Below are 24,412 nucleotides of genomic sequence, written 5' to 3'. Positions count from 1 at the left end.
TGGAACCGGTTCAGGGAACAGAACCGAAAACTGGAAAATAACAAACATTTTCAAGGAACAAAAGTGATCCAAACTGTTTCAGGAACAGAACCGTAATTTTAAAATCATGGGAACCGGTTAATAACGTTCTTTTACGTTCCAGGCATTTTTTTCTAGTCCCACAACAAAACACAATAAAGTCCTCACGCTGTCACTCAGAAACGTAGCATAACTAGTGCCTCCAGAGATGCAACCTCTCTTATCGTCGCTCAATGCCTAGGTTTACCTCCACTGTATCCGCACCCTACCATACCAGTCTGTACATGATGCCCTGAATCTATTCTACCACGCCCAGAAATCGGCTCCTTTTATTCTCTGTCCCCAACGCACTAGACGACCAGTTTTGATAGCCTTTAGCCATACCCTCATCCTACTCCTCTCCTCTGTTCATCGGGCCCTGTGTGTCCCCAGGCGCTCTCATGTGTTGACTTCTGTAACTGTAAAAGCCTTGGTTTCATGCATGTTAACATCAGAAGCCTCCTCCCTAAGTTTGTTTTACAACTGCTTTAACACATTCGCCCAAATCAAATCAAATGCATTTATAAAGCCATTCTTACATCAGCTGATATCTCAAAGTGCTGTACAGAAACTCAGCCTAAAACCCCAAACAGCAAGCAATGCAGGTGTAGAAGCACGGTGGCTAGGAAAAACTCAGTAGAAAGGCCAGAACCTAGGAATAAACCTAGAGAGGAACCAGGCTATGAGGAGTGGCCAGTCCTCTTCTGGTTGTGCCGGGTGGAAATTATAACAGAACATGGCCAAGATGTTCAAATGTTCATAGATGACCAGCAGGGTCAAATAATAATAATCACAGTGGTTGTCGAGGGTTCAACAGGTCAGCACCTCAGGAGTAAATGTCAGTTGGCTTTTCATAGCCGCCCACCCTGATGTCCTTGCCGTGTCTGAATCCTTGCTGAGGAAGGCCACCAAAAATTCTGAGATTTCCATCCCCAACTACAAAATGTTCCATCAAGATAGAACTGCCAAAGGGGGAGGAGTTGCAATCTACTCAGAGAGTTCCGTCATACTTTCCAGGTCTACGCCCAAACAGTTTGAGCTTCTAATTAAAAAAATGAATCTCTCCAGAAATAGAATCCCCTCAGCTCCCAGCTGTGCCCTGGACACCATATGTGAATTGATTGCCCCCCATCTATCTTCAGACCTAAACTGGGACATGCTTAACACCTCGGCCGTCCTACAATCTAAACTAGATGCCCTCAATCTCACACAAATGATCAAGGAACCCACCAGGTACAACCCTAAATCCGTAAACATGGGCACTCTCATAGATATTATCTTAACCAACTTGCCCTCCAAATACACCTCCGCTGTTTTCAATCAGAATCTCAGTGATCACTGCCTCATTGCCTGCATTTGTTATGGCTCCGCAGTCAAACGGCCACCCCTCATCACTGTCAAATGCTCCCTAAAACACTTCTGCGAGCAGGCCTTTCTAATCGACCTGGCCCGGGTATCCTGGAAGGATATTGAACTCATCCCTTCAGTAGAGGATGCCTGGTTGTTCTTTAAAGGTAATTTCCTCACCATCTTAAATAAGCATGCCCCATTCAAAAAATGTAGAACTAAGAACATATATAGCCCTGGGTTCACTTCAGACCTGACTGTCCTCAACCAGCACAAAAACATAGTGTGGCGTACTGCACTAGCATCGAATAATCCCCGCGATATGCAACTTTTCAGGGAAGTCAATAACCAATACACACAGTCAGTTAGGAAAGCAAAGGCTTTACAAAAAGGTAAGACGCGTTTTAAATTCCGGTGCCGCTCTGCACACACAAGACTGTTAACTTGCTATCTCAAGCTTGTTAGCTAGCTAGCTCAAAGGACATTAAAAAGTTCCTCCATAGAAGCTGTCCTCCTAGGTATAATTCTGTGGACCTAATTCATATAATGCATGTCATAACAAGATGCCCAGCGCTTCAAGCCTCCTCCTCAACAGTCTCTCGCTCTCTCCACACCCTCAAAATGTGTCACATCTTGCACCATAGGCTACACTTGTCTGTCCATCATGCATGTAAACAACAAGCTTGCCGCACTGATTGGTGATGTAATTTAATGAGCTAAATGTTTTTAAAAAACTGTTGATTTCACAGGATAAAAAAGGAACGATATAAACCGGTACTTTTTTGGGGTTCGAACCGGTTAAGAATTGTATTTTTATGGTCGGAACGGTGGAACGAAACGGGGGGAAAAGTGGTTCTGTTCAGAACGAAACGACTGGAAAATAATTTCACTTCCAACCTCTGCTGTATACAGGCCAGCATTTGGAGGATTATAAATATGTACTGTGTTAACTTGCTCAAAAACAAATTCTGCGTTGTACCTTAAAGTGCACAGTGATACTCCATGGCAGGGCAGTGTTGGAGGCATGTAGGTCGAACAGCAATCCAATTGGATAGTGCCTGCAATGAATAAACACAGCCACACCACATCAGTTGAGGAAGCATGTCATGTTATCCTCTCCTTCACCTTGGGCTCGATCCAAGTAACCTCTTAATATGTTTTTTAGAGAAAATACACCTTATTTACCCAAAGGTCTGAGTTACGTGTGTATGTCAATTTGAGATTAGGACTCATGTCCAACCAAATGTCAAAAGCTTGTGTTGGGCTGCCACCTGGTGCCTGAAATGTAAGACTGCAGACAATTGGTATGTAGTCTACTCGTTGATGATGATAGGAGGTAAGTTGATATGCTCAATTCTGATCTGTAAAAGATGTACACCTACTGCTGTGCTAGGACACTTGTTTCTATGGAGGGGCACAGGGAATTCTAACCATTATATTCACTAGTAGTTGTTAAAAGAAGTCAATAATTTACAACACACAGTCCTAATTTAAAGCTCACCCACCATTTGAGTGGCGTTCCTTCGAAATCAAACCACATCTCCTCTACGTCTTCGGCCTTCATGACCTTCAGGAAGTGCTTTTTCACCTTGTCTGTGACCAGAGTCAGGTAGCTCACCCTTGGCAGGAGGAGCTGAGGAGAGAACAGCAGAGGGGGAGAAGACTTGGGGCTCAATCTCGGTTCCTGCAAGAGTCCATGGCTCAAGCCAGCTCAGTAGTCATCATGTGTGACCTGAATTAGCTACACCTATGTCACAAATGCTATGTCCATTGAACATGAGGTTGGTTGCACCTTAGTTGGGGAGGACAGGCTCGTGGAATGGTATCAAATACATGGTTTCCATGTGTTTGATGCCATTCTATTTGCTCCATTCCAGGCATTATTATGAGCTGTCCTCCCCTCAGCAGCCTCCACTGACATTGTCCAGCAAAGAGACATTTTTTAAAACTTAGTATTAGTCTGCATGATGTCACACTTACATAGAAGGGTTCGGCCTCTCTCTCTGTGATCTCATCCTGGTAAAGTGTGAAGCAGGTCGGAATCCGACCAAACCAAACATCTCGCAGCACGTCCTTGTCATCTGCCATCCTCCTGTCGCTCCCAGTGGCACATAAATGAAGTATTCTCTAGCTACAAACCACCTGTCATCAGATTAAAGTGTCAATCTGGGATTGGTACATTCATTTTGGGAATTTTAAATGAATGTTATATACCCATTGATATTTTAAGAGTTTAACTGATAACATGAGAGTTTAACTCCTCATGAGTTGAGTTGAACTGTCGTACCCGATCCAAACCCAAAATATGAGTTTGTTTTACTTGGTTGTTTGTAAACAATGTAATTGTAAACAAACCCTGCATAACCTCAAAACACGGCTAAAACTATAATTATCGGTCTATGAGTGGCCCATTGTTGTTTGAACTCCAGATTTTGCTCCAATGACAGTCTCATACGAGAGAATACACCAGAATGGTAACGTTCGAAAGCTCTCTACAGAACGTGTCAATCAAGCGCTCTTTTGAACCAGTCAATCACAGCTCTGCAAAGAGTTCTAATCTTACCACAGTTTGTGAACACACAACTTCAACTAGCCAGCGTTAGGCTAGTGGAGAAATACAAAGTGCTAGTTAGCTAAAGTGTTAGCTAGATACTGTAACTAACTAGCCACGACTTCACTGGTGGTGAGGAATAAGATTACATTTAACATAGTTAACTAAGCAACGATTTACATGTACATTATTATGTATTGACTTGCTAGCTAGCCAACTAGCTAGATAGCTGCGTACGCTACCTAGCTTCACTGGCAGAAATAGTAGCGAGGCTGTGGGCACATTTGAAAGTTTGCCCTAAACAAGTGGTAGGACTAGGAGCATATCATTTCTAAAAGTTTTTAGACAAATGATAAACAACATCTTACTTTTCTAGAGCGTTTGTAACCAGCTGCGATGAAGGAAGAGGGCCGTGGTGGTGTTGTCATTCGCCTGTCAAGGAAAAAAAGCAAGAAAATCCCCCTTTTCGCTGACGAGGTGTAACCTGCAGTATAGAGTGACATCCAGCGTTCATTGTAGTGTATTGCAATAATCATGTCGAGATGGTTGTATTCAGTGCAAAGAGGACCTATAAAGTTGTTGGTTAGTGACGCTCATTATTATTCGCTAAATAATCGATAAGTCATTTTGTAGTTTCATTTACAGTTTGGAAACAGCAGAAGTTTTCTTTAGGGACAACAAATATGGCCCCTTTCACGGTCCGTAGATGTTTTGCAATTATGCAATAATTGTGCGCCGTCGCCTGTCCTACGTCGTTACAAGGATCCAAATCCATTTGTTGTGCTCTCTGAATCAAGAATGGATAAGAAAGTTGAAGTGGATAACCTCGAAACGCGTCTTGAGACGCTGGAAAGTCGTATATACGGTGAAAGAAGGAACAAGGGAGGGAAACCCATGAAGGTTTGACAATATTATACTTTAGAAATGCAGAATAGCGATTCAACTGGCTGCTTTGGCTAGCTAGCGAACGCCCTTTTTGCACACTGATTTAATACAATCAATGCTTAGACGTCAATATTATGGCGCATGTGTGAGGAACAGCTATACCAGGGCATTCCAACAAGTTAGCTACAATCCAACATTTTAATGTCGAACGGGTACTTAGATAGCTAAGTAACTCAATGCCAGTACAGCTATAAACACGGTTTATTTTCAAATTTAGCTTTTTGGTTTATCATCATATAATGCACTCTGTTCCCTAGTGCGCGGATTCCCTCTCCAGAGTTCAGGCCGCCCTTGCAAACACTGCAAATAAGAGGGAACGAGTGAAGATTCTACACAAAAAGAGTGAGTGACATCTTAGACGACACATAACTGTGTGACTTGGATTGGACACATTATTACCAGGACAATCACAAAGCAGGGTCAATTGTGATTATATTTCCCACATAGTCACTAGTATATATTCTACAACCTTTTGTTCTTTGTACAGTTGAGGACCTGCTGAAGTATCTGGACCCTCAGTTCACTGACCACATCACTGTTCCTGATGCCATGAAGCTGGAATTCATCCTGGCTGGTAAGAGTTTTTCATTTAAATATGTGAGTAAATGTTGGCGAATTTGGTCCTGTGTCATTGTGATTGAGTAGGCCTCTGGCGTATGGGTATGCCACCTTTCGGCGAAATTCTCCGTTTCGAATCCAAAATAGGTGACCTATGTGATTCGTATAGATCAGATGAGAAAAGTTTGGGAGATGGGTTTCGTATCACTACTGGCTGTAAGCGATCGAAGTGATGAGCGTTTGGAGCAATATTGTCTGTTTACATAACAGAATGCAGCGCAGCACGCAACTGAAGAAAGAAGAGACAACCAATTTACTAGTTAAAGCATCAGTGCGCTCTCTGGAAAGGCAGCTTGTCAGTTACAGCAGCGCGTCCCCTGAACGATAACGAAGAGGTAAGTAAGAAGCCTGATCACGGAGACGGGGGTGATGAAGCGTACTTCATGATCTATAACCGAAAAACAACTGGCATTTGGAACGTGTGAGATGAGGGAGAAAGTGTGGTGGAACAAGTATTAGCATTAAGTATCTTGCTCGCTGGATCGAAATTCTCCGTTATTAGCTAGCCAGAGAAATGTTGAGCAACATTAGCCAACTCATCTGATCAAATAATTGAGTTTATGGTGTGAAAATGATATTGCTAATAAAGTCACAGCTAACGTTAGCTAGGTAATGTTACAACATCAGATGAGCTAACATTAGTAACCTAACCAATTCGCTATAGTATTAACTGCTATACGATTCCTTGCCGTTACTCAAGTTATAACGCGTGAGTTGCTTACTGGACCCTGGCAATCTGTGTGAAATGTTAACTAGCTAACGAACTAACCACTATCTGTTAACTAATGTTTTCCCCCTACAGTATGTGGTTAATTTTCAGAATGAGAGAATTAGGTGAAAAATTAGGCGTTGCTTGTTAAGTGGATTCAGAGATCAAGTGTAGCTGGAGCTGACTTAAACTGGATGCCACTATAGAGGTGAACGGAACACCACACACGTTCCCTCTTTCTCACTTTTGCTGGCACATTGTATTGTAGAACAGATGTCCACAGGCAGAATGTGTACAATGTAATAGTTTTTGTGTTGAATTTGACAGTAGTGTGTGTGTGTGTGGATTATAAAAAACATTACTCAGAGAATGTTGTTTTTGCATACAGCCTTGTGCACTTGTTCTATAATAGAGCAAAAATAAAATGCCTGTTTGTTTCATTCTATTTCTGCTTTAAGATGTTTTTTTCCCCCAAGTGCAATATTTAGATCCAATATTTGGATTAGGTTCACATTAACCACTTTTTTTTATTTTACACACAGGCGCTGATCATGTAGGTCATATTCTTAGTTTTTAGTTAGTTAACATGCATTTCCCCCCTAGCAGGGATTTTTTTTTGCATGTTTCAATGGGAAAAAAATCTTTAAAAAGTCACCTTTTTGGGCCCTCCAGTTTGCATCCCTGGTATGTGCCTCCAGTCTCAAACTCATGCACTTGTTTCTCCCCAAAGAGGAGGACTTCCTGCTTTCCCAGGCCACCCTTCTGGAGCAGGTCAGCAACCTCCAGCCACTATTGGACAGCAACTACATCAGAGGTCAGTGCGAGGGAATTTAAGTACCATTACAATGTGGTCTGTGTGAAGTATTGAGTTAGTGTTTTTTTTATGTTGAACGCAACTTATTGTAAAGTTCTCATTCATAGATGTGCCAGAGCATGCCACCAAGCTACAGCGTTTGTCTCAGATTCACATCAAAGAGCAGGTATGAACCCTCCCCCTTTTACTTATTCACACCCCGCTTCTTGATTTTGTCTTTTCTCACAAGACAAGCTAGATTGACTTTTGTGAATTACAGTAGTAACACTGTTCTTGTTATTTTCCCAAAGGACCAAACTGAAGCCCAGTCCCTAGAGGTTAAGAAACTGTTTGAGGAGTACAACAAAATGGTACCTTTCCTTCCTTATAATAGCAAATAATGGAATTATTGAAGTGAATAAATAACACTGATCAAGACAGAGGAAAATGTATCTGAGGTTAGCTAGTGAAACTGTGTCGAGTACATTGGCTATCGTGTCTCCCGACCTCGGTCAGATGAATGAACGTGAGTGGTTGTAGATTGTTTTCTGTCAAGTCATGTTGAACTCTGAGAACTGTCTAGTCTGTGCTAATGGAATGAACTGCCTGGCCCACCAAATTCTTTGAACCTTGACCTCTTTGGCAGATGTTCCTGCTGTCCAAGCAGTTCACCCAGTGGGATGAGAGCCTGCGGAAAGTGGAGGAGGCAAAGGGCATCCGTCAAGTGGAGTAGCGACCATGTCCAGTGACTGTTATGACAGTGTCACGGCATGATGTCATCTGTGTGTCAAGGGTCCTATATGCAGCTTAATGTAACTTGCTGGGTATTATTTATTTACAGCTACATCAAGAGACATTTGCATAGTTTATTTTATTTTTATTCTTGTTCATTTATTCAACATACAATGTACCCATGCATTCCAATTGTGCAACACTGCTCCAGGCAGTCACAAGACACTGCTTTTTTTCTGGGTCGGTTGACAGAAGTGTAGAGAAGAATTTGCACTAACTTTCTTCTTCCACGAAGTCCTGGTTTTAAATAGTTTTATCAGACAGCATGACCGCAAATGTAAAGTAATTGCAATAAAATCCATACTATTCAAACTGAACTATTTGGTTACTTCTGTTTGCAATACTTGTTTCAATATATTGTTCTAAAACAACAAAAGTCGAAACTTCAATTGTGTGCTTGAATTGTTTTTCTGTTAGCATTTAATTACAGCTATTTCAATAGCCATATCTATGACTAAGAGAAGACGTTTTACAATCTGAGAGCTACAATCGATCGGTTGTAAAAAACTTATCTTTAGTCACAAGGTAGGTTTCCATCCAATTTCTGACAGATTTTCATGCGAATATTCTAAAATAAGCATTTTCCCACCAGAGATGTTTTCATTAAACGGATTTATTGCGGATAAAGCCTGTGTGCGTGATGTCGTGGTGGACAAAACGTGTATTGTAAAATGTCCATGTCTGAATGAAAAATACAAGTTAAATGCGTTTCAATTATATTAATGGTTTTGTCAAAACTGTTGCGTTATAGCAAATGTGCACACTGGGTTTGGCACGTGCGCTTTAGCCAGCTGCTCAAGTTCCGGGTAGGCTACCTACATGATGAGATTATTATGGTTAAGAGTGATATTTTTATTTGTCAAACGGCAGCCACATCGATCATTATATCACCAGAATAAGACCCTCAATATGCATTGGATAGGAGCATCAAACTCACCACGTGCACTCACCACCCTGTGAAATGAATCATTTTTCCATCTGTAGCCTTAGAAACTGCATGGTTTCCCTAGTCGTAGTGGGACCACACAACATATCATCGCGTGACTCAAAGTTTACTTTTTTTTTATTTCACCTTTATTTAACCAGGTAGGCTAGTTGAGAACAAGTTCTCACTTCGATGTGAACAGTACGTTAGTATATCAATATTTGCGCATAAAGACATTTCGACCCCAATTTCTCACATAATTCATTTTTAAACACACAGTACCACAAATTCGAACGAACAAATTGTCGGCATTTATTCAATTGTACCGGCATATCCTATTTCCATCAACCCGGTCGTGACTTTTTTCATGAGGCAGTTAATTTATCCACAGAATGGTTGGATTGAAACCGTTTCCAAATTATAGTAACGTATCAAACATGTTGACACCCCTTGCCTCTTCAAATCAAGAGCTTGCTATCGTTACAGGAAGAATATCTATTGCATACTCAACTCGCCCCCTTTCCTCGCCTCCTCAAACCTCATTGGATGAGGACAAACCAGAGGTCCTTCCCCTCTGTCTTCCAATGGGTTTTGAGAAGAGGGAGGACGCGAGGAGGATACAATTGAGATTATCCTGCTGTCTAGCACGCGCTCGGTAATGTGGTCAATTTGGCAGCAGATGGGGGCAATTATTATTGTAATTGATTAGTCTTTATTGTGTAAAATGTGCATAATTGGTAATGGAGGTACATATTTTTCTGCAGACAATATCTGAAATGCAGACTAAAATATTGCGAAATACAGGCAGACACGCACGCACCCTATCATATTATTGGGCTATAGTAATGACTAATAATTAATTGCAATGACTAATGTAATGCATTCTTATTACTTCGTTGCAAACATCTTTTGTTGGGGCTCGTTTCCATGGACGTGGTTCATACTAATTCGAAACCAATAATACTGAAACTGAGTGTGTTTACATTTCTTAATTATAGCATTTTACTCTATGCGTTACCAACACAATTACATCAAATAGTTGGGTACGTTTGGTTAAATACCCCTGGATGATTAATTTTTTTTTGGTATAAATGCACATCATCCCCCCCGCTTTCACCCCCAGTGGTAGTGGCAGGAGGGTGCGTAGTCAGTTACAGCCTCCGCGCAATCGACTCGAGGGAGGGAGCATGTTGACATAAGGAAGGACTAGGGCTGTTTGTTAGGAGCGGCACAACCATGGACAAGACTGCCGTAGTAAAAGTCGGTGCCGCGGCCAGTGCCAGTGTATGTGCCCTGTTCGGTGGTGTGGTTCTCGCCCAGTACATGTTCGCCAAGAAGAAGAGAGCGGGAAAGAAAACGAAGATCATCGAGATGGTGAGTGGGCTCGCGCGTGCTGTTCATGTGTGTATTGCGCAGTCGCGGATGTTCCTAGAACTAACAAGGGTGGTTTAGAGGTCATTATTTGCTAGGTAGCTATGGTGGTGTCACGAAAAGCTGTCCAAAATCGCGACATGACATTAAACTGACGCTGTTTGTCAGGTGGTGAAATTTGCCAGCTGATTTCGTGGTACAATGTTGAAATAATGTTGGTTCAATGGGTTGCAAAGTCCCTTCTGCTCTACTCTCGAGCCCCCTGTACAAAATAAACAAGTTTTGAAGCCAAATTAGTGTCTTATCAAATAAGTTCAACTGGTATGTCAAAATACGGAGTTACAGGTCAGGTGTGAGCTTTACTTTTCACATTGCTTGTCCTCAAGCATCATTGCTAGTTACATCTTGTGATTCTCTAAGGTCCATTCTCAATCTTAGGACATGTAGCCTACCATCTAGTCTCTACGAATCCGACAGTGGCAGACATCTCTCGTCTCTAACATAAAGGCTCACTTTTTGTGATCAGTCCCATCACATGTCAGACTGTTGAATAAACTTCATTTGAAAGTACTTTACCTGTTGTCCACTGATTTCTGTCCTTATGTAGAAGGTAATCTGAGACAAAATATCCAGAGTAGTGCCATTAACCTGACTGTATGTCGGTTTGTATTTTCAATGCTGAAACAATTGACTTGCACAATTGACATGACTTGCACAACATGTCAACGGCCGCGTTTAACCTAAGCACAGTTCAAACATTGTACCACGAAATCAGATGGCAAATTTCACCACCACTTCCAGCTAATTGCGAGGGAATGGGCTTTGATTGACAGTTCGGTTACATTCCGCAATTGTTTACATATTGTGCATCAGGAGATGGAAAATACAAGTAAAATAGCCTAAAGGCGCTGCAAAAAGTTTGGTAAATAACACTTTCCTGTGGTTAGCCCTATCTCCACTTCCTACCGCCTAAAGGACAAACAGCACGGACAACCAGTAAAGTACTTTTTAAAGATTTACCATATTTAAAGATGCACAATGCAGAAATCGCTTTGCCATTTTCTGGTTACCAAAATTCTAATAGTATACCTAATTTCAGTTTGTGACAAAACAAGCAAGTATAGTGTAGAGAATCATTGTACCATCTAAACTGCTGTGAAATATTTTCCATAACCAAAAATATAGTATTTGAAGCTGGTGTACAAAAATATGCAACATTTAAGAACAGGAAGCATACAAACGGTACACATAGAACATATCTACAGTTTCTTAGACTTGCTTTCAATGAGTGACAGATCTATAACACATTTCTATGTGAATTTGATCAAGTCACCCAGAAAGTTACATATTGCAGCTTTAAATCTCATTGTATTCAACATTCTGGTTTATAGAGACTTGTCTTTTTACAGCAACTTCTTTCAGACTGATGTTTAGACAACCTACCATCAAGGGGTACAACTGAGGATTTGTTAGCATTATGTGTGGCTGTTGGGTCTCAGCCTAGGTTAGATTTAGAGTGACTATCTGGATTGGATGACAAATGTATTTCAGTGAATGGCAAACACCCTATGCATCTCCCCAATCAGATTAACCCATTTGGTGGGAATTGTAACGTGGCCATATAGCGAGCAATGCTACACTGCCCCCTTAGAACAGGAAGGCATGTCCCCGTGCTTTGACTTCTCAGCCCCCTCACATGTCCGGGCAGTGTGCTTCGATTGCCTCACGGCCGCCATCCCACTTCTGACGCCAGTAGCAAACTGCGGGGCAGGGAAATGAACCAGGGTCACTGGTGTGAAAGGCAGCGCACCAATAGGGGCGGCAGGGTAGCCTAGTGGTTAGAGCGTTGGACTAGTAACCGGAAGGTTGCGAGTTCAAACCCCCGAGCTGACAAGGTACAAATCTGTCGTTCTGCCCCTGAACAGGCAGTTAACCCACTGTTCCCAGGCCGTCATTGAAAATAAGAATTTGTTCTTAACTGACTTGCCTGGCTAAATAAAGGTAAAAAATAAAAATAAAAATAAAATAGGGTTAGCCCACTTGATGTGAATTGTGACATGGCTCATATAGTGAAGATTGCTACATCTTATTGTTCAGTTATTTTTAGACACTGTACAACAATTGTTGTATTGCATGTAATAATTCAAACTATCACAGTGTCAATTGTGTCTGTGAAATGTTGCAGAATCATTGTTTGATATAGTGAAAGACAGTTGTACCTCACAGGCAGCCAGACTCTTAAGTTGTCTGACACATCACTAACCGGTGCAGAAAACAAGTTAGCATTGTTTTATAGACGGCAGGGAGGGTGACCTCCATATATATATATATCTCAGACCTCCATTAAACTTAGCGTGTTGACTAGAGGTCGACCGATAATGATTTTTCAATGCCGATACCGATTATTGGAGGACCATAAAGGCCGATACCGATTAATCGGCCGATTTTTAAAACTTATTTATTTGTAATAATGACAATTACAACAATACTGAATGAACACTTATTTTAATTTAATACATCAATAAAATCTATTTAGCCTCAAGTAAATAATGAAACATGTTCAATTTGGTTTAAATATTGCAAAAACAAAGTGTTGGAGAAAAAAGTAAAAGTGCAATATGTTCCATGTAAAATATGTGCCATGTAAGAAAGCTAACGTTTCAGTTCCTTGCTCAGAACATATGAAAGCTGGTGGTTCCTTTTAACATGAGTCTTCAAAATTCCCAGGTAAGAAGTTTTAGGTTGTAGTTATAGGAATTATAGGACTATTTACCTCTATACCATTTGTATTTCATAAACCTTTGACCATTGGATGTTCTTATAGACACTTTAGTATTGCCAGTGTAACAGTATAGCTTCCGTCCCTCTCCTCGCTCCTCCCTGGGCTCGAACCAGCAACACAACGACAATTAGCGCATGCTAACTAGCCATTTCACCTCGGTTACGAGCCTCATCTCGGGAGTTGATAGGCTTGAAGTCATAAACAGCGCAATGCTTGACGCACAACGAAGAGCTGCTGTCGTTCTGCCCCTGAACAAAGCAGTTAACCCACTGTTCCTAGACAGTCATTGAAAATAAGAATGTGTTCTTAACTGACTTGCCTAGTTAAAAAGATTAAATAAAGCTGTAAAAAAAAAGGCAAATCGGCGCCAATAAATACCGATTGTTATGAAAACTTTAAATTGGCCCTAATTATTCGGCCATTACGATTAAATCGGTCGACCTCAAGTGTTGACCCATTCATTCACACTAAACTTCTTCCAGGAATGTGCTGGCTGCTCTATTCCCTGCTTTCTGACTGGGGTTCTTTTTAGGCAAGCTTTGCGCTCTTTTTTTGTTTTATTTAACCTTGATTTAACTCTGCATGTGTCAAACTGCCTTGCTTTATCTTGGCCAGGTCACAATTGCAAATGAGAACTTGTTCTCAACTAGCCTACCTGGTTAAAGGTGAAATACATTTTTTTTAAAAATAGGCATGTCGGTTGTTAAGAATCCCTTTTGGCCCGACAGTCTAGGGGGGGATGGTAATGAGACCCGTAACATAACTCATGCAATTTATAATAGTGACAAAGTAAAAGTGTGAACGAAATAACCACGACTACTGAAATCTACCACCAAACTCAGGGTTTTAGTAAACACACGGTAATTGGGGGGGGGGGGGGGGGGGAAGGGGCTGAGCTGGACCTAAGGAAAGAAATAATAAGTATTCAAAAACACCCCTAAGCTAGACTAGCCTATTTCAACAACAGCTAACTAACCAAAAATACAGAACTGGGTGGACCACCCACTAACTAGTGTATTTAACAAAGTTTACCTACGGGTAGTGTATGCCCATGGGCGACTTGTCTTGTTTCCCCCTTTTCCCACCAGCAAACACCATAACCAAAAACAATACTCACAGGTGAGGACAAAGTGATATGGAGGTGCTCAAACAAAAGAGAGGTCAATACATAAAGAGAGAGTGAAACAGAAAGACCTACAGACATGGCATTTACAGAGAGATTGAGCTCAAGAGCAAACAACTGACAGGGTTTTTAAACCAAGGGAAAGGAACTGCGATTGGGTAGGATACAGGAGGAGGTGTGTCTTCTGATTGATGCTTGATTGGTGACTGATTGGGTAGTGATGATTTTCACCTGTGAGGGGAGAAGGAGAGAAAAGAACACAGGATACCTGTATCCTCGGTTAAGAACAAATTCTTATTTACAATGACGGCATACCCCAGCCAAACTCAGAAGACGCTGGTCCAATTGTGCGCCGCCCTATGGAACTCCCAATCACGGCCGGATGTGAATCAGCCTGGATTTGAACCAGGAACTGTAGTAACGCCTCTTGCACTGTGTTGCAGTGCCTTAAACCACTGCGCCACTCTGGATTATTACAGTGTCCCCAGCATGGGAAAGACATCAACTGTTACAAAAACACACAGCCACTCCACAGTATCCAGTTGTAGCAGGCGTGTTGCCTGATGTCCCAGCCCACTGTGGTGTCCTGTTGGTCAATGATTGGCATCTACTACATGTTTGTGTTTGGGATTGAAATGGTCGCATGTATTCATCATTGGCCACTAGATTGCAGGCAAGAACATTTGTAGTGCTTCATGCTTGCTCTCAAGCAAATAAACATGTTCACTCCACTTTCTCCATGGGGAGATTGGCAATAGACAGTCTAGGGGGAGATTGGTAATAGACAGTCTTGGGGGAGATTGGTAATAGACAGTCTTGGGGGAGATTGGTAATAGACAGTCTTGGGGGAGATTGGTAATAGACTGTCTAGGGGGAGATTGGCAATAGACTGTCTAGGGGGAGATTGGCAATAGACTGTCTAGGGGGAGATTGGCAATAGACTGTCTAGGGGGAGATTGGCAATAGACTGTCTAGGGGGAGATTGGCAATAGACTGTCTAGGGGGAGATTGGCAATAGACTGTCTAGGGGGAGATTGGCAATAGACTGTCTAGGGGGAGATTGACAGTAGACAGTCTAGGGGGAGATTGGTAATAGACAGTCTAGGGGGAGATTGACAATAGACAGTCTAGGGGGAGATTGACAATAGACAGTCTAGGGGGAGATTGACAATAGACAGTCTAGGGGGAGATTGACAATAGACTGTCTAGGGGGAGATTGACAATAGACTGTCTAGGGGGAGATTGACAATAGACAGTCTAGGGGGAGATTGACAATAGACAGTCTAGGGGGAGATTGACAATAGACAGTCTAGGGGGAGATTGACAATAGACTGTCTAGGGGGAGATTGACAATAGACAATCTAGGGGGAGATTGGTAATAGACAGTCTAGGGGGAGATTGACAATAGACAGTCTAGGGGGAGATTGACAATAGACAGTCAGTCTAGGGGGAGATTGACAATAGACAGTCAGTCTAGGGGGAGATTGACAATAGACAGTCAGTCTAGGGGGAGATTGACAATAGACAGTCAGTCTAGGGGGAGATTGACAATAGACAGTCAGTCTAGGGGGAGATTGACAATAGACAGTCTAGGGGGAGATTGACAATAGACAGTCTAGGGGGAGATTGACAATAGACGGTCTAGGGGGAGATTGACAATAGACAGTCTAGGGGGAGATTGACAATAGACGGTCTAGGGGGAGATTGGTAATAGACAGTCTTGGGGGAGATTGACAATAGACAGTCTAGGGGGAGATTGACAATAGACAGTCTTACTCAGTGCTGAACTGTTTTACTTCCTTTTGGACATCTTTTTCAGTTTGATCTATGTTGCTATTTTAGAAAAATGGACGTGTTATGGACAGCTCTCTCCTGTGCCAGTGGCTTTTCATAGGGAATCGCCACTACAATGTGGTTAAGTCGCTCAACAAAGTCTAGGCTTAAATAGTCCAAGGAGGGGTGACCGACACAATAGAGTACAGGTGTATATTGCTGGATAAGTGACCTTGTTTGGCTGAGGTCACAAATGTTCTCTCTAGAGGTCGACCGATTATGATTTTTCAACGCCGATACCAATTATTGGTAATAATGACAATTACAACAATACTGAATGAACACTTATTTTAAGTTAATATAATAGATCAATAAGATCAATTTAGCCTCAAGTAGATAATGAAACATGTTCAATTTGGTTTAAATAATGCAAAAATAAAGTGTTGGAGAAGAAAGTAAAAGTACAATATGTGCCATGTAAGAAAGCTAATGTTTAAGTTCCTTGCTCAGAACATGAGAACATATGAAAGCTGGTGGTTCCTTTTAACATGAGTCTTCAATATTCCTAGGTAAGAAGTTTTAGGTTGTAGTTATTATAGGACTATTTCTCTCTATATGATTTGTATTTCATATACCTTTGACTATTGGATGTTCTTATAGGCACTTTAGTATTGCCAGTGTAACAGTATAGCTTCCGTCCCTCTCCTCGCCCCTACCTGGGCTCGAACCAGGAACACAACAACAACAGCCACCCTCGAAGCAGCGTTACTCATCGCTCCACAAAAGCTGCGGCCCTTGCAGAGCAAGGGGAACAACTACTCCAAGTCTCAGAGCAAGTGACGTTTGAAACGCTATTAGCATCCCTAAGTCTAAATATTGCTGTTACATTGCACAACCTTCAATGTTGTGTCATAATTACGTAAAATTCTGGCAAATTAGTTCGCAATGAGCCAGGCGGCCCAAACTGTTGCATATACCCTGACTCTGCGTGCAATGAACGCAAAAGAAGTGACACAATTTCACCTGGTTAATATTGCTTGCTAACCTTTCTTTTAGCTAAATATGCAGGTTTAAAAATATAAACTTCTGTGTATTGATTTTAAGAAAGGCGTTGATGTTTACGGTTAGGTACACGTTGGAGCAACGACAGTCCTTATTCGCGAATGAGCCCGGCATTGATTATATGCAACACAGGACAAGCTAGATGAACTAGTAATATCATCAACCATGTGTAGTTATAACTAGTGATTATGATTGATGTTTTTTTATAAGATAAGTTTAATGCTAGCTAGCAACTTACTATGGCTTCTTACTGCATTCGCGTAACAGGCGGTCTCCTCGTGGAGTGCAATGAGAGGCAGGTGGTTAGCGCGATGGACTAGTTAACTGTAAGGTTGCAAGATTGAATCCCCTAGCTGACAAGGTAAAAATCTGTCGTTCTGCCCCTGAACAAGGCAGTTAACCCACCGTTCCTAGGCCGTCATTGAAAATAAGAATGTGTTCTTAACTGACTTGCCATGTTAAATAGAGTTGTTATGAAAACTTGAAATCGGCCAATCAAATTAATCGGTCGACCTCCAGTTCTCTCTGACTTCTCCTGTGACACGGCAGGCTTATCCAGGGGCAACAGAGTTACAGCCTTCCTCCTTTGCGGAGAGGGAGTTTATCTACGACAGAGAGGACTGTCCATGTGCCTGTGCTGTGGTGATACTGTTAGCTGAAGAGCTCTTACAGCAGACACTGTCCACTTTACTGTCTACCTATTCATATTTATGAGGCATGGCGTATAGGGCCAAGCGGATCTCTGTTTCTCTTACATACTTTCTTTCAAGGGGTAAGACCTCTAATAGGACCTTTCTACTCCACCCCAGAGCCAATACTATTTTAGGTTTTTCAGTGGGCACTGCAAGTTTTAAGAGAAATGCATTCTAATGAGAATGTTATTAAGCTATCATGAAATGTTCTGTGGCAATCTGGATGATACTTTGCCAAACTACATAGGGCCCAACCACAGCCCTACTTTAATCACAGAGCAGCACACGCAGCTTATCAGAACGCTGTTCTAGGGAAATGAGTGTCCAAGCCTGCCTGGCAAAGTCAACATTTTGGCTCAGTCAAAACTCTTGAACTAAAATGTTGTCAGCAGCATGCCCTCACAGCCCTTGTTAATGTATTGTTTTTCTCTTCTGCCCTTGTTCCACATAGTAGGTCTTTATTTACATTTGCTGCAGAAATGTTCAGTAGATTCTTACATTGACTGATTCACCCAAGATAACTTCTCTTCCCTATATTTGTGTAGGCATAATTCTGTCACAAATGCACAGGTAAATGGAAATGCCTCAAAGCACCTCTTCCACTCTGTTGCCCGGTGGCTGATAGTAGTCTGAATACAGACTACTATAAATGAACTCCAACTCTCGTACTCTGCTCCAGCTGTGTCCTCTATAACCTTTGACTTTGGTGAACAAGGCTGGGGGTGAGACCGAGACGCCCTCCACTGTAGAAAGGAATGTTGAGCCAGCACTTTCACGGATGTTGAAAAAGTTACAAACTGACAATGGGTTTTAAATTGTGTTATCCCAATGTATTTTATTTTTTCTACGGGTGAGGCAGAATCGCCAATGGACTCCCTTTCAACACCTGATGTTTGACAGTTTTTCCAATGATTGTTGAAAATGTAGGCCTAGCCTATTTATGGGGGGGGAAACCTTTTAGATTGGGTGGAACTTGTTTTTGTATATCCTTGTTGTTTTAAACGTCTTATAAAAAAGACGACTGCATAAGTGTCTCTATTTTAGACCTTTTGCTCCCAAGACTTGGGTGGAGAGAGGTTGGATTTATCACCTACATATGATACCAGTGTCAGAAACTCAACAGTCACCATGGTAGTGGAAATGCAGACCTCAATATGATTGGCCAGCCATTCCGTTGTCTAGTTATTTGATCAATGTTGATTGGATAGGTGTGTGTGTAGTCTTATTTTTGTGAGACGTGATTAGAACTCTCTACCTGAGTTAGGCCTATTGAAAGGTGGTATGTGACCCTGCAGCTGAGGTATGGTTTGTTATGTGCTAGGTCTAAATAATGACGGACTCCTAACTGACATTTCTGACTTGCTGATTGGCAAGTCAGAAATGTCAGTTCCGACTAGTGTGTGAACGCGGCATATCACCTACAGGGGGAAAAACTCAGATGGCTTCTCATTGGCGGAGAGCAGATTTGATGAACCATGACCCTTTGACCCTGGGTATTCCATAGCCACGCACACACAAACATGTAGGACAGGGTAGGGGTCTTGAAATGTTTGTGCTCAGTGTTGGTGGAGAAATGCACCGCAGGGTTTCGTCCCTGGCCTGGCAATAATCCAGACAAGTGGGAGGGCTGTTTCTGTTGCATCATGTGATTGTAATGGATTCCAGTTACAGTACCTCTATTAAAAGCTGAGGGGTCAAAGGTAAACTACTGCCACGGGGCGATTCCATGTCCCCTCATCTACTTGCCTTCTCTGTGTGGGTGTGTTAAGACATGTTAATTTAATCTTTGTGTTTATGACGTAAATTGAAGTGGTGTGTGAGTTGTTCATTTGCGTGTCAGTGCGTCACTGGCCTCTTACAAAGGGGAGGGATTATCTAGTCTAATCTATTTTGGGTGACGCCCCCTCTGTTGCGTTGCCTATATAAGCCCTCTGCTGACAGAGAACCTTTTCTTCACTCCCTTCACTTGTTTTGTGCAAGACCAGAGGAAAAGGTAAGTATGTGTGTGCTGTTGGTCTGAGCCCTGCTGTTAGCACCAGCTACAAATTGCTCTGGAGAGTCAGACAATGACTAGGCTACACGTGTTATTTATGTTTGTGTTTAGAGTTGGAGAAAGGATGAACTGAATGCATGGAAGATGGGAATTCATGGATTGTTATGGAGTCTATACTGTAAAATATCATTAGAGGACAGTGTGTTAATAGTTGATAGTTGTAAATAGGTATGACTGGTATTTGGCTCGACACGTGTGTGTGTGTGTGTGGATTCTGCTCTCCCTTCCCACTAACTAAGTTTATACCTAATATTCAAGAATGAGTTACATAGGTGTGGTCTAAGTGTTTTTAAAACGGAAGAATGTTGTCAATGTAGCCTATGCATCTGGAACGGTGTATTTCTTAAAGACATTACGGCGCATGACATTGCGTAAACAACTCAAATGTACCAAAGGAGAGGGTGTTCTGTTACATGGATCAGACCCAGTGTATTACATTTAAGTGGTGTGAGAGGGTTGTAAAGAAGGGGGGTGAAGGGGTTCCTGACTTTAACCTACATCCCAGTCATAACGTCCACTGATACCACAAAACAGTCTTGGTACACTATTGCATACCACTGATGGGTGTGTGTGTGTGTGTGTGCACAAAGTTGTTTGTTGATGGGGTGTGGGCTATTTTGATACTCAAACACAGTCTGGTGAAGGAATACCCAGGTATCTAGTTTACACCCCTGATCTTTTCCAGCTCCACCCACCTTTCAGTCAAGGTTTTATTAGCAACCTTAAAAATACACTCAAGGGGAGAAAAGGGTGCGCGCGCACACACACACCAGCTGAAGGTTGTATTTATGGTTTGCTACATTCCTGCCCTGACATGTCAACAGGGCTTCAACTGCGCTATAGATCGCTCTCTCATTTCTCCACCTGAACCTAATTCGTTGCCTGATCATTAGCCTAATATTGTAGTTAGACCACCAAGTCAAGTAGCTAAGATTCAATAGAAAATATTGGTGTCTGCAGCCCTGTAAGTTGTTTGTGGTTCAGGTCTTCTCCTTCCTGGCCTGGGGCTTGTTTGGGTGGTGGTCAGTTATGTACGGAAGAAGGATCCATAACATCAGCTGTTCCACTGCTATGGCCCTGGGGAGATGGGGGCTGGGGCACGAGGGGTGTTGTGATATCCAGTTAGTCTACTCCTGGCTCCTCTTACATTGGCCCCAAAAAATGACGGTGCTCTTTTAAACTCGACCCGCACCCCACCAAATACTAACCATAGGCCCAACTCAAGTTAACCTCAGCACTTAATTTTATTATTGAGTCCTCCTCATTCTTTTCAATTATTGATTTTAAATGATTTTATCGATTCAGTGATGGGTGTTACATGCTACTTGTAGTAGTGCATATTAGAAGCATGCTTAATGATCTCTTTCTGTGTCTTTCGCCCTCTCCATCTCTCAGATGCCAGAGTTTGAGAAGAACACGGTCCACATGAGGGATCCAGAGCGGGTGGAGCAGATCATCTGTGACATGATCAAGGGTGGCGCCTCCAAACTACAGGTACAGTAGGAGGGGAAGGGTGTGCAAAGAGAAATGGGCCGTTCGTATTCGCTGAACAGTGACACCCTGTGGTGACAGTATGATGACCAGAGTTATCACTGACTCCCCTCCATGGCTCTCCCGGTTTGTTTTCAGGTCATCACTGACTTTGACATGACGTTAAGCCGGTTCGCAGTCAACGGCAAACGCTGCCCCACGTGTCATAGTAAGTACAACATTAAAACCATTTCAACATTCACTGGGATTCTAAATAAGTTACCTGCCTATGACTGTCTCTGGCCTATCCATCTGACCAAAGTCCTCCTTTCCACATAGATATCATTGACAACTGCAAGCTTGTCACCGAAGATTGTAGGACGAAGGTTTGTTTGATGTTACTATTGCTTAATAGTATTTGTAGGTGTCACGAAAGCACGTGTTAATGCTAATTGATTTTCTGTCTGTCTTTTAGTTACTGGAGCTTAAGAACACATATTACCCCATAGAGATCGACCCCCATCTAACGATGGAGGAGAAGTATCCATTTATGGTAGAATGGTGAGTAGACGCATGGACACGTGTGCACATACATACCGTTGCTCTCGCTAAGGCCCAATGTGTGTGTGTTGACAGGTACTTTAAGTCCCACACATTACTGGTGGAGCAGAGGCTACAGAAGGACAAACTCTCAGAGGTGGTGAGAGACTCAGATGCCTGCCTGAGGTAAGACCTGATAAAAATAATGTGAATTAATTTAACCTACAGAAAGCCGCTCAGGACACATGTTGAGCCAGAGTGGCCGTTATTGCCGCTTCATAAACACGAGCTCTACGAAATATTTATTTCTGCCTGTGAATAATTTTCGTTCATATAAGCTGGATGTCTGTCCCACAGGGAGGGATATGAGTGGTTCTAATGCTTACATGTCTGTCCCACAGGGAGGGTTATGAGCCGTTCTTTGACCGTCTCCAGCAGCACAACGTGCCCGTGTTCATCTTCTCAGCGGGTCTGGGAGACGTCCTGGAGGAGATCATCCACCAGGCGGGGGTCTACCACCCCAACGTCAAGGTGGTGTCCAACTTCATGGACTTCGATGAGAATGTAAGTCCCCCCCCCCCCGTCCCTCGAGGAGAGCTTGGTACATGCTGAGGATAGGCCTGAGTTTCCGAGTGTTGATAAACCTGATTAAAAAAGGTATGGTTCTACCTGGGTGTATGCATTGCATTGCAGTTGCATCCGTTAGCTCAGTTCCATTTAAACTCAAGTATTTTTCTTCTCTCAGGGCGAGCTGAAGGGCTTCAAGGGAGAGCTGATCCATGTGTTCAACAAGCATGACGGCGCCCTGCGCAACACGGAGTACTTCAAACAGGTGAAGGACAACTGTAACATCGTGCTGCTGGGAGACTCGTTAGGTGACCTCAACATGGCTGACGGCGTGCCCAACGTGGAGAACATCCTCAAGATCGGCTTCCTCAATGACAAGGTGCCCGCAAAGCCTCCCCTCCCCCCATCGCCAGTCTTCAACTCTATCTGCTCCCATCACCAGCTAAATTACTGCATATGAATAGTCTGAAGATGTGACTATAGTGACTGATATAAAAAGTATGAGGTTATGTGCTGTTTGTGCATCGTAACTCTTCTCTCTTCCCTGGCAGGTGGAGGAGCGTTTGGAGAAATATCTGGACTCTTATGACATCGTCTTGGTAAAGGACGAGACTCTAGAAGTGCCCAATTCCATCCTTCAGAAGATCCTATAACTCATCCCCTCTCCACATCATACTGACACACTTCCCCCAAACCCATGGAAAATGAACCGACCTCTGAACCCCCAGACGGACGTTACTGGCCCCCCGCCACTGACTCACAGCCCCTCGACATACACTAGCTCCATGGGCACCCCTCCTTGGATCCCACCTCTGCCACCAACCATAGGGTCATGGTTGGGTACTGGACGTTCCCTTCCCCTCTTTAAGAAGACATTTATTCTCCTCTCAATGAACTATTTTAAAGTACACAGCCTCAGTCTTTGTCTGTCTGCAACCTTGTCGATGTACTCCACCCCATAACTAAAAAGTAATAGCAACCCCCCAAAAAATGCTAACTAAATATTTTTTATAATTTGCGTGTAATTGTTCATATTTTTGATATTGTAATGCTTGTATCAGCTTGCAAGTCATAAACGGAGCATCCACACAAGAACACAGCGACGTCTTTGGAACAGTCCTAGCATGCATTTCACCACACTACGTCACCTTGCATTGTGCAACAGCTTGGCTACAGGAATCAATGTAGGTCTGAAAAAATAACGTGAACCTGTCTACGGGTGAACCATACTCAGACATTGGTATGAATGTTATCAGTGGTTTTATGGATGTAGTAATGGATTCTGTCTTGCACAAGAAAAGCCATGTCTGCATCTCTATCAGTTTTTTCACATGGGGACTTTGCTACTGTAGCCACACTAGAAAGTAGCACTTTATTTTACAAGAGTACTAACACTGCACATTTGATGTGCCATTTAAATATACTGCATGAGTTATAAGATACCTTATGGTGCTTATATCAAGACATTTCGTTCTGCCCAGGCAGTTAACCCACTGTTCCTAGGCTGTCATTGTAAATAAGAATTTGTTCTTAACTGTCTTGCCTAGTTAAATAAAGGTATAAAATAAAAATTGAATCAAGAAATTAAACAAAATTGTGAATGACAGTTGCGATAATAGTAGTAACTAGTGGTGCTAAAGATTTTCATAAGTTAGTTATGGGGTATTACTGTTAATGTAACTGACTTTATGAATGATATAGTGTCAAATAAAGTGCTACCAAAGAAGTCATTACACAGAAAAAGTAGCCTAATCAATAGGCAGTATATTACAAGAGAACACCACTGGGTAAAGCACCTTGGTCTGTGGATCAGCGACATTCAATAAGATTCATATTTTGTTTAACTTGGCCTTTTATCCACACCCATTGACCATTTTATTTTGTGGTTCTACCTCAAGCTTGGAAATGCTTATTTCCCCCCCCCCTTAAGTTTCTCAGTTTTGTCTTGCACATGTTTGACGTTTTATATTTAAAATGTTAGCGTTTTAAACGTGCTGCTACACCTGCATGTGGCCTTTTCTTAACTTCAGATTTGTCTAAAGAACAGCGGGGGAAATAACTTGTGAATAAAACTTGTCAAATAACAGATGGTGTTTTCTGTTCAACAGTACGATCAAGCTTGTGTTGGAATTGTGGGTGAAAGCAAGATGTAATACCAACATGGACCTCTAGAGCACGACAAAGTCCAGTTAAATATAACATTTCACTGCAGTACCAAAAGACCTGTCTGTAAAATCCATAC

General features: G+C 42.3%; 3 protein-coding genes across 8 annotated transcripts in view; 2 read left to right on the top strand and 1 right to left on the bottom strand.

Moving 5' to 3' along the window:
- The window catches only part of LOC139364802 (autophagy protein 5-like), a 28,932-nt gene extending 18,119 nt beyond the window's left edge, over window positions 1–10,813 (bottom strand). Inside the window, exons 1-6 of one of the 5 annotated variants that reach the window (XM_071101912.1) lie at window positions 10,685–10,813; window positions 6,883–7,030; window positions 4,324–4,439; window positions 3,385–3,546; window positions 2,910–3,037; window positions 2,384–2,462 (exon numbers count right to left, since the gene is read on the bottom strand). In XM_071101912.1, coding sequence (XP_070958013.1) covers window positions 2,384–2,462; window positions 2,910–3,037; window positions 3,385–3,492 — 315 coding nt within the window. In that variant the 5' untranslated portion in view covers window positions 3,493–3,546; window positions 4,324–4,439; window positions 6,883–7,030; window positions 10,685–10,813. Of the gene's footprint in view, window positions 1–2,383; window positions 2,463–2,909; window positions 3,038–3,384; window positions 3,547–4,323; window positions 4,613–6,882; window positions 7,031–10,684 lie in introns of those variants that run through there. The other 4 variants (XM_071101924.1, XM_071101906.1, XM_071101943.1 and 1 more) reach the window with 4 other exon arrangements.
- On the top strand, window positions 4,628–8,129 carry LOC139364822 (dynactin subunit 3-like). Its single transcript, XM_071101956.1, has 7 exons — window positions 4,628–4,855; window positions 5,158–5,242; window positions 5,388–5,474; window positions 6,958–7,041; window positions 7,149–7,207; window positions 7,332–7,391; window positions 7,667–8,129. Exons 1-7 carry the CDS (start codon window positions 4,754–4,756, stop codon window positions 7,751–7,753), a joined length of 564 nt encoding a protein of 187 aa, XP_070958057.1. The 5' UTR covers window positions 4,628–4,753; the 3' UTR covers window positions 7,754–8,129.
- On the top strand, window positions 9,315–24,256 carry LOC139364789 (cytosolic 5'-nucleotidase 3). 2 transcript variants are annotated; one of them, XM_071101887.1, is made up of 9 exons: window positions 9,315–10,111; window positions 20,989–21,087; window positions 21,223–21,292; window positions 21,403–21,449; window positions 21,539–21,624; window positions 21,700–21,789; window positions 22,005–22,167; window positions 22,349–22,549; window positions 22,722–24,256. In XM_071101887.1, the coding sequence occupies exons 1-9, from the start codon at window positions 9,974–9,976 to the stop codon at window positions 22,821–22,823; spliced, it is 996 nt and encodes a 331-aa protein (XP_070957988.1). In that variant the 5' UTR covers window positions 9,315–9,973; the 3' UTR covers window positions 22,824–24,256. The 2 variants fall into 2 exon arrangements, with proteins under 2 accessions (XP_070957988.1, XP_070957996.1); XM_071101895.1 differs by lacking the exon at window positions 9,315–10,111 and adding an exon at window positions 19,294–19,533.
- Window positions 24,257–24,412: the final 156 nt, after the last annotated feature.

This window comes from Oncorhynchus clarkii, chromosome 2 (assembly GCF_045791955.1).
Source record: "Oncorhynchus clarkii lewisi isolate Uvic-CL-2024 chromosome 2, UVic_Ocla_1.0, whole genome shotgun sequence".
NCBI classification, from domain to species: Eukaryota; Metazoa; Chordata; class Actinopteri; order Salmoniformes; family Salmonidae; genus Oncorhynchus; species Oncorhynchus clarkii.
Note: the sequence above shows the minus strand (reverse complement) of the source record. Positions and strands in the feature narration are given on the sequence as shown.